The 10677-nt window shown below is 32.5% G+C and overlaps 1 protein-coding gene across 1 annotated transcript; it reads right to left on the bottom strand.

Annotated features, from left to right (window-relative positions):
• Positions 1 to 6899: 6899 nt before the first annotated feature.
• On the bottom strand, positions 6900 to 8335 carry LOC137829042 (uncharacterized). The gene is made up of 4 exons (XM_068635836.2): positions 8258 to 8335; positions 7791 to 8009; positions 7481 to 7663; positions 6900 to 7412 (listed from the first exon to the last, which is right to left on the bottom strand). The coding sequence occupies exons 1-4, from the start codon at positions 8333 to 8335 to the stop codon at positions 6900 to 6902; spliced, it is 993 nt and encodes a 330-aa protein (XP_068491937.1).
• Positions 8336 to 10677: the final 2342 nt, after the last annotated feature.

Raw genomic sequence — 10677 nt, 5'->3', positions numbered from 1 at the left:
CTTTGTCATTTTATACTTCAAAGTCATGACAAAGTCTAACCACAAATTTAACATCTGTAGGATGATTGAGAGTGCAAATTCTCCAATATACATATACAAATCAATCTGGCTAGTATTCTGAATTTATTATATTTACAGGTTTATAAATTTGGGTAAAGGAATATTTTATTAAATTTATAAAAAACAATTGGCACATTTAACACCGGTTATGACCATAATCGGTGTAATATGGGACTCAATTCACTTAAAAATGAACTCCAGAGACCCATATTACACCGATTATGATCACCATATTACACCGATTATGATCACAACTGTGTAATATTGACCTCACTCATCACTCAAAAACTGACCCTATATTACATCGGTTACTCGAGTCAACCGATGTTATATAGGGATTTACCAACTGCACATTTAAGCTCTTATATTACACTAGTTAGCTCGAGTAATCGGTGTAATATATAGTCATATAACACCGGTTAAACAACCAGTGTTATATGTAATTCACATTTTACAACATCTATATTAATACCAATAACAAGACAAATGTCTCATAAAACTGGTGTAAAATGTTCCTACACTAGGGTTACCTTTGAAGTTTAACAAGTTTGTTGGCATGTGTAGTGGCTATAGCGATTCTGATTTAAGTTTTCGAATATGTTGTGAAACCATAATTGTAATAGAATTAAGTTGTATGCGGTAAAACACGGAACTACCTTAGTAAGTCACGTGTAATTTATTTGTTACATTAATATATGTAAGGTTATACATGAAAACATGTTTTCTATTAGGCACGCTACAACTTACTGATGTAGTCTATCGGATAAAAAAACACAACTAAAAAGAAATGTTAAATAAAAAATAATTTTAAAAAAAATTAGTTATTATATAATTAAATTAATTATTATTTTATAAACTAAAAATTTAATAATATTTAAAATAATTTTTATTTTTAATAAAAAAATTATAAATTAATTTTTAATCTAATATTTAATGTATTTAATTAATTATCAAGATTTTAATTATCAGTTTTAGAATTTTAAATTGTTATTTAATTAAATATTAATTTATAAGTTAAAATTAATTTATAAATTAATAATAAGAATTATTTATAAGTTATTGATGAATGATATCAAATGAAATAGTTAATTGACTTTATTTTTATGTTTGACTTAGGTTGTGATTTTACAGTAATGCGACCTTCTTATTAATGAATTGTATAAAAATAGATATTGAATGAAGATTTTTTTAACTTAATTACCCTTATATTATTAAAATAAAAATTTTAAAGTTATATAATTTTAAGTAATCAAATTAATCTTAAAAAATTAAAAATTTAAGTTTTTTTTAATGCAATCAATAAAGTTTATTATAAAATATTTCAAATTATTTATAAAAAGTAATTTTCATTTTTAAGTTACGTGAGGTTGAAATTTACATCATTATTTAAATCTACCCAAACTTGCTACCAAAATGTGATTTATCTTTTTCCAATACTATTTTTCATTGAAAAATAAAGTCAACAATCATGTTTATTAAATTCCAAAATTCCAGTTTTTTTTTTTATCACAAATGAAATCAACAGTATATGTTTACATATATACAATAGTGTCCATCATGTTATAGTAGAGAAAGAGTGATGATGGTGCTGATTTTCACGTGTCAAATCATGGCATGATACTATTCATGTGACCTATTCTGAAATGCTTACTCGGAGACAGGAGAACAAATAATATTAATATTCATAATAGACAAAGCTTCCTCTAGTATTTCTTCTATTATCACTAAAGCTGTTTCCCTCACATGTGAATGTCATCTCAACTTTAATATTTATAGAAAAATTTAAAGAGTATGATAACATCCAGAGAGAAAGAGGAGTGTTTGAAAATATTTGTATACAAGAGTGAAAAGAGTAAGTAACCCTAAATGTAAACTTCATAACCCATCAAGTTATTCCAAAAAAAAATTAAATAAAAAAAAGTCATTTCTCATTCATATTATTTATTTTCTTGAAACATAAGATTTAAGACAACTTATTTGTCACAACTATTAAATTTTAAAAAATAATGATGAACATCAATAATATCTCTCTCTTTTGAATTCTAATTTCATTCATCTCTAATTTTACAATATTAGGACACTTCTTAAAAGGTTCACCTGACATACGATTTTTTTTAGATATTAAAAGATTTGATCGAAATTCTTTTATTAGCAAAAAAAATTGATAAATCTAAAGCATTTCCGTTGCTTCAATCCATTTAAAAAAAAAAAAACAGAACCTACTTAAAGATCTGAAAATGATTAACTCCAACTATCTTTAATTTTTTCTGTCATTGTTATATTTTCAGATACAATTTTTGACATAGAACATTTTGGACATTCTTATACTTCCACATTTTATGAATGAAGATACTTTGTCCTACATTGAAGTATTGATGAGTTGTGTTTCCTTAACCCATAAAACATTTAATATGTTAAGGCTAGTACATGCTACACACTAGTCAACACTCTTAGGTGTTGGTTCTAACGTATGAAACATGGACATATACGAATACAACGGACATAAACACGAGAATACGGTTAAATTTTAAAATTATAGAATACGGATACTGATTGATATATATATATATATATTATGTTTTTTAAGATTATTTTATATTTCATATTTTATAATATAATATTATATTTATTATAGTATACTATACTATAATATATTTATTTAAGGTTTTTTTATTTTAATATGATTATTATACAAAATAGAATATTATATAATTATATAATAAATTGTATTTAAATTGAAAATATAAATTAAATAATAATATTAAATTTAAAATAAAAAGTAACTTTTGTGGGAACCATCATCCTCCTCTTTGTTTTATACCTCTATCTTCTTCAACTCTGCCTCACCTCTCGTCTCTGCCACCACCTCAAAACTTTTCTCTGCCACAATGTCGTCGTCGTCCCCATGTAACCCATCTTCAAAGAAATTTTGGAAATCGTTCACATTTCCTCACTGCTCGACGCTATCAACCTCCCGCCTCCAAAAGCGAAAGCCTGCGCTGTCGTTGTACTGTACTCCAATGGGGAAAGTAGGGAAATTGTGAGCTTATGTGAAACGAAATTGTCACAACGTTATCTTCTCTTTTCTCACTAATTTTTTGTGTGACAAACGTGTGCAAGGAAGTGGATCGTGTCATCTCCGGCATGTCCAAAAATTGGGTCGTGTCGATCCAAGGAAGTGTGTCCGACACTGTGGTATTCGTCGCATGTTCATGAGTGGCATGCGTCCGAAGCACGAAAGTGGAGCTTCTGAACTGTGTCGGAGCTTCATAGGTTCTAACTCTCTCCAATGTTATTGTTTTTTCATTATGCCTTCTGACTTTTTTTTCTTCAGAAAAGAATAAAATAATAATTAAAGGGAATACTTCTGGGGTATTCTTATACAAATGCCACACAACCACGCCACCTGATATCCTATTTCATAGGACTTTTACAATCTTCAAAATGTTTAAGATCAAAACAAAACAAAAGTTATATTAAACTTGTCTAAGCTTCAAAAGGATAGTCACCCCTTCCAAACAAAACAAAATTATACATCGAAACCTACTTATAAAATACACCATACTAACCTTCATGATCTAGATAAGCCTATGTTACCTTTGCAAGTCTTGTACAATCATCATGCACCTTTCATCCTCACCTTTCCATAATGTTCTTTCTTATGATGAATTTTAACCTTATGGTTCCAATGCCATGTTATGATGACTTCTTTGCAGCAAAATCACCATGACTGCCTTCTTTCTATATTGTCCTAACTATATAACAACCATCTTTTTGCTTGTTCCTTATCCTAATATGTCTCATTCATAACATACCCTACACTAGAAAACTCAACCTTCCACACCTTTCAGTCAGTTCAAAGATACAAAAGCATAACCAGATCTATTTCACAACAATGATACATGCAACAAAATTCACAATCAATACCATTAACACCAAACAGTAAAAACAATCAAATATAGAGCAAGTAAATCTTTTAATTCGAACAAATTATTTTGTTGCCATGTTAATGCAGATTAAGGGAGATAAAATCCAATAAAAAAAAAAACTTTCCTTACTTTATGTCTCATCCATGCCCATGATTGAACTTGTGTCATGGTAAGGATTTCCACAGCATTTATCTTTGCTTGATTGAAGATAACCTTGTTTCTATGCTTCCAGATACACCATATCACAGGGACCCATAGGCTTTTCCATAATCTATTTCCTTCTTTATTAAATCATATACATGAAAACTGTTCAAAAATGATTAACCAACTCATTGTGGTTTATCGAGCTAATTCTAAACCAATTATTGCACATATTCCAAAATTGTAGTTGATACCTTACATGAAACAAGAATGTGCGAAGTTGACTCCTCTTCCCTCCCACATAAGGCACGTAATGTATCCGTCAACATCAAACCCCTTTTTTGTGCAAGTTCAACTTAGTTGCTATTCGATCTAATTAAGCCCTCCACACATAAAACTGAGTTGATGGCATAACCTTTAGATTCCAAAGATGTGCAAATGACTCGGTTACACCCCTAGTTCCATGATTTGCTAACATTTTATAAGCAGATTTTACCGAGAAACTGTAGGAGGGAGGATCGTTCCATAACCATAAATCCTTCTTTTCTGGATATAGGGAAACCTGTGACAAACATGTCATAAAATCTTCTACCAAAGGTTTTTCCCACTCGAACCACTCCCTTCTCCAACAAAAATCCCACTCCCACCTCTCATTAAACAAACTTTTGAAGCTACCAATAGGGTTATCTTTAAGTAGGGAGTTATTGTAGATTTTGGGATATCTCTCTTTGAGCTGAGAATTTGCTAACCACTCGTCTTCCTAGAATTTGAACTTTTCCCTAGACCCTATGATGGAAGAAGTGCCTTCATGTTGATGAAACTTGGATTGATGGTGGCGGAAGCTTATGACAGAGGCGTGCAAGGATCTCCTAAGAGGTGTGGGTTCCTTGAAGGTGCATGCTAGGTGTGGAGAGTGAGTGGTGAGGCCATCTCACTTGGCAAAGGTGAAGAATGAAGATTAAAATGTCTATCCTAGAGAGGTAGGAGACAAGGAGCAAAATTGGCACAATTTTGGTAGCAATTCACTCTTTGATTAATCTTGCAAATACATGAGCCAAGCCCTCTTATTTATAGTGTTTAGAGGAATGGAAATTCAAATGAAAGTGGAGGGAGATTCAAATGAATACCCTCCCAAAAGTAGCGCCTAAATGAGCACATGGGGAAGGGTGTGTCTAGTTTGTATGCTCACCCCCTCCATGGGCTTTCTAGACCGGCCTTGGTAAATTTAGAGGTTTTAAGAAACTCTAAGTTTACCTAGGTTGGTGTTTTAGGTGCCAAAATTAATTATAAGAAAAATTACAAATAAAGTTCCTATGCTAATTTTGACAAGAAATTAAAGTCTACTCTACACTAAAGTTTATGACATCTTGAACATGTATAAGAAGGTTTCTCTGCCATCAGTAGCAGCATTCCAGTCTTCTTGGATCTTCTTGGCCATAGCCCTAGTGGTTGGCCCAAATCTACTCTTTGGTGGGTTGCATTTGGGCTTGTGCTTGGGCCTCTTCCATCACCCTACTTGCAAAACCATATTTGAGTTGAACCAATTGTTTCCTTGATTAGAGAGGCTAACTTAGGATAAATCATTCCACCATCTAGATTTATAATCTTTTCAACCGGTGTACTTGAGTTTGCCATCCTCCACACTCCATATTTCAACTCTAGGACATCCTTCCACAGTCCAGACTCAGAGAATCCCATTCTCCATAACCATTTTGCCAAGAGTGCCTTATTAAATAGATCAATGCGTCTTATAACAAGCTCACCCTCCTCTTTCGGTTTACAAATGTTATCCCAGCTAATCCATGCGATTTTTCTTCCTTCCTCACCCCAACCCCACATGAACTTTCTCTGTAGTTTTGTAATTTTCTTACATACTCCTACTAGGGCTTTAAAAAAAGATAAGAAAAACAACGGTATGTCATTAATAACAGATTTTATAAGACAAACTCTTCCCGTGAAGGATAAGTCCCTCCCTTTCCACACCGAAAGTTTCTTTCTGATCTTTGATAGCACAAGCTCCCAGAAGGAACTTCTAGATGGATTACCACTAACAGGTAGGCCTAAGTAGGTGAAGGGTAAATCCATTAGGCTGCAGTGGATTATTTCAGAGTACATATTCACCACATTCCTATGTACTCCAATTGCACCTATTTTACTCTTATGGAAGTTTACTCTTAGGCCGAAACTTAATTCAAAACATCTTAGCATAACCTTAATAGTCATGATGTTTCACACACTGGATTCACAGACGAAAAGGGTGTCATCAACAAACTATAGTAAATTCACATATATATTCTTGTTCCCAACTTTTATTCCCAAAAACAGGTTTTTTCTTGTCGCTTGTCTTACCAACCCAACTAGACCTTGCGCCACAGTCAGTAACAAAAAAGGTGCCATCGGGTCCCCCTGCCTAAGGTCTCTAGAGGGTTTGAACTTTTTTGTTCTAAGCAAGCTCTAATCCACTGTATCTTTTCCCCAAAACCCTAATCTTCCCATCATGTCGAATAAGAATTGGCAATTTACCGATTCATACGTGTTTTCGTAGTCGAGCTTAACAATCACCCCACTTCTCCTTTCCCTTCTCAACTCATCCACAACCTCATTCACTACAAGGACACTGTCTAATAGCCCTCTATTAGATATAAAAAAAAGTTGATTGTATAAACACCCTACAAGTGAGATGGGTCTATACTCTTCTAGAGATTGGGGGTTCTCCGATTTTGGAATCATCGTTATGAATGACGCATTACAGCCCTTCGGTATCTTCCCCTATCTGTGAAAGTATTTTACTGCTTCAACCACATCCTTGTGTAGTTGATCCAAATACTTCTTAATAAAACTGAAAGTTGTTCCTTTTGGGACAGGGCTCTTACTACTATCACAGTCCCAAATAGCATCCTTAATTTCTTTCTCCTCAAAAGGTTCAACCAACATCAAGTTATCTGAATTCGTTAGGATTTTAAATTCAACGTTATCCAACCTGACACCTATATCCACTATAACCGACATCTTAGTTTTGTAAAACTCTTTAACCATCTCCTTCACGGTGTTTGGATCTTCCATCCATGTGTCGGAACTAAGACAATGTACCCCTTTGATCTCATTTCTCATCCTTCTCCATTTAATTGTCGCATGGAAATACTTGGAGTTGGAATCACCTTGTTTAATCCATAATGCTCTTGACTTCTGTTGTAGGATGGATTCAATTTTCATGTTAATAACCTGTAGTTGGCTCAAAAGCTCTTTCTCTTCTTTCCCTGGTTTAATTTCCATCCAAGTTATCTACATCATCCAACATATCAAACTCTTGTATTTTATTCATGATATCAAGTTTGATCCTATCTGTTTACCCAAACCTCTATGTTCCACCCTTTCAGATCACTCTTTAACATTTTCAATTTCTCTTTTAGCACTTGGAATTTATCTCCCTGAACCAAGTAGCTTTCCCATTTACTTTTTACAAAACTACCAAACTCCTTATCTTCCTGCCAAATGTCAAGAAATCTAAACGGTTTTGGACCCCAATCCGTTACCTTTGATTTTAGCACCAAAGCAAGTGATCAGATATATGTCAGTCTTGTACATATTGCTTACTACCCAACCAATGTTGCAACCATTCAAAGGAAGTTAAGAACCTATCAAGCCTACTCTTCACCTTACCATTAGGTTTATACCAGGTATATTTTCTACCAATACATGGGATATCAACCATCTCCAAACTTTCGATGAAGTTATTAAAGCCCTCACTTTCCTCTTATTACTTCTATCATGGTTTATCCCCCTCCATTCACCTTCGTTTCTTATAGAGATTAAATCCCCCAAGACGCACCATGAATTACAAGCTTCCCTTCGTTTGACAAATTTTAATTCTTCCCACATCTGCATTTTCACTTGCAAATTACATTAAGAGTACACATTCACAATAACAACTGGGATATTATTCTCCTTAAAGACCTCGATAAACACTATGAACCATCTATTAATGATGTGATTAGAACATTGAAAATAATTATTGTGCCATACTGTTAGAATCCCTCCTGCCCCCGTTAATTGGTTCATTGTACAAAAACCCAATATCAGCCTTTTTCTATATTAAAAGTTTGCACTTTTACTTCCTGCAGGCATACCATTTTAACACAATTATTCCTAATTAGATCCTTAATGTATCTCCACTTCACAGTACTCCCAAAACCTCTTACATTCATATATAGTATTATCATTAATAACCCATATTATCCCCTACTTCCCTTTCTGACTTTAAATTCATATCCATTGTTTCAAGTTCTTCTAGACTTATCAAGAGTTTTCCTTCATCCCAACACATAGCACCTAGCTGTTTTCCCAATTTCCAAAGTCTAATCGTTTCCTTACTACCATGTTTTAACCAAAATAAACTATTACAATTATTAATGGCAATGTCAGAATCATAATTATTTATTTGAGATAAAACTGGCCTTAATTACTTAAGTTCTTCTCGCTTGTTGTATTTGCTTGATTTACTTGCATAGACATTGAAACAAGTATTTTCTAGGCTAGATAGCCTAAAATGGTTATAAAGAACCCTATTTAGAATAAGTTTAAATTTCTGTAAGCTTAAAAGATATGTGCTCCAACCTATAGCTTCCGAGTCCCAATCTCTAATCTGATCCGACCATTTATTACTTATTGATGCTTCTATCAGTCTTTAGTTCAAGATTTTAAAACATTGGATTGGACAAAGTTATCAATAGAGCAAAGAAGCTAGTGTGACCTCCAAAACTTCACCACCAATGTTGTACCATAATACCTTAAAAAAACTAATTGGGACACAGTAGAATATACAAACATTAAAAATTTACAAATTCATAAGATATTCAAAATATGTTACCTTATCTTCTGCTTATACAATATGCATTTCTTGTTTATACGCTAACATTTGTGTATCATTGGCGTCTCTTTCCAGCATTAGGTATTTTAACACAAGGATTTCAGGCATGTGATTGGACACAAACATCAACCATAATAATAAGAGAATATTGTATTTGAGTGTTTGTTTGTTACTCATGCCCAAGTTTTGATTTGTACAACCATGAACACTTCCACACCATCTAGTTTAAGGTTATTAAAAATGATATTGTTTCTATGTGTCCATATACTCTATACTATGGCTACCCACACAACCTTTCAAAAATGTAGAGTCATTTGCTATTAAGCCATATATGTTGAAATCTTAAGAAATGTTGTTTGGCTCTATTATGATGCACTTTCATTATCCCAAATCACACATCACACATCTTCCAGTTTAGATTAGCCACCATGCATGTGAAAAAAAAATGGTGGACTGATTCATCACTACTTTCACATATAACACACTTGATTCTACCTATCTAAACACCTCTCTTGGTTAGGTTATCAAAAGTAGCTATTTTATTCTGGAAAACCCACTATGCAAAAAATTGGGTTGAAGGTAGGGGACTTTAGTATTCCACTTTCATATAGATCGATATTATTATAGAACTAGATTTCCTTTTCTACCCACTGACTTTCCTAAGATCCCCTCCACCATATCATGCATGATTTACTTTCCTTGTACTCATTTAGTATTCTCATTCATCCATATTTATACTTCAAAATATTTGTCCACAAACCCCTTTTTTTCTTTCGTAATCTCCATTTCTATTTAGTTAGAGTTATGTTAAAACATCTTAGATCATTTACTCCTAAACCACCATTTTCTTTAGTCTTACAAATATTTTCACATCTCACCCACGCAAATCTTTCTTCCATCATGTCCACAATCCTTAGTCGGAAATGTTTTTCTCCTAGTCACATACATAAAGTCTTTCTATTAAGTTTATCCCATATTAAATATATAATTTACATGTAAAACATATATCAGATTATTCTTAAGGTAAATTTGGTTAAAACTATTTCTAATAACTCTATATTAAATTTTATTAACCATTAAGCTTAAAGTTTGAGTATACAAAGTCTATTTTTAAAAAATATTAAAGCGTGTTAAATATTTCATTAACTAGATTCAATTTAGTAGATGATACACTTTTAAAATTATAAAAAAAAATATTAATTATAAATTTACATGAGTATAAATGTCTGATTTATCTAAAATTGATGTAAATAGCAAGTTAGTTGGTGAGAAAACATCCAATAATCGATTTAATAAGATTATATAGATATAAAAAAGAGTTATGGAGAATTGTTGGTAAATATTAAATGATTTATTTGTATATTATTGTAGATGGCGAAGAGAAGTTAATAGTTTAGAAAGGCTTGAAGGAAAAGAAAAGCAGTGATGAGTTTTGTTAATGTGTTTGAAAATTTAAAAAAAAAAGGGTTTGCCGACTGTACTGGTTCGCATAGAGAATAATGGGTTCATGCACTTATTCAACCAGCCATGTCCTTGTCAAAACTGCATCTTCAAGTTTAGATACTAATTACCACTTCTAAGGATCCACTGCCATTGTCACTCAAAGATGGAGACAAAGACAATTACTATGATTGCAATTCCTACACAATAACTACCAACACACAAACTGAATGTGGAACC

Source organism: Phaseolus vulgaris, chromosome 7 (genome assembly GCF_051622355.1).
Source record: "Phaseolus vulgaris cultivar YP4 chromosome 7, ASM5162235v1, whole genome shotgun sequence".
Classification (NCBI taxonomy): Eukaryota; Viridiplantae; Streptophyta; class Magnoliopsida; order Fabales; family Fabaceae; genus Phaseolus; species Phaseolus vulgaris.
The sequence above is the reverse complement of the archived record's forward strand: the minus strand, read 5'-3'. Positions and strand labels throughout refer to the sequence as shown.

Bases quoted from the DNA above. Each gene is read 5' to 3' on its own strand.
- LOC137829042 (XM_068635836.2), bottom strand. From the start codon at position 8,335: ATGAATGTAAGAGGTTTTGGGAGTACTGTGAAGTGGAGATACATTAAG. The intron at 7,664-7,790 runs GTAAGGTGAAGA...CTAAAATCAAAG, and splicing joins TACCTGGTATAAACCTAATG to GTAACGGATTGGGGTCCAAA. The intron at 7,413-7,480 runs GTAAACAGATAG...TGGATGATGTAG, and splicing joins GGTGGAACATAGAGGTTTGG to ATAACTTGGATGGAAATTAA.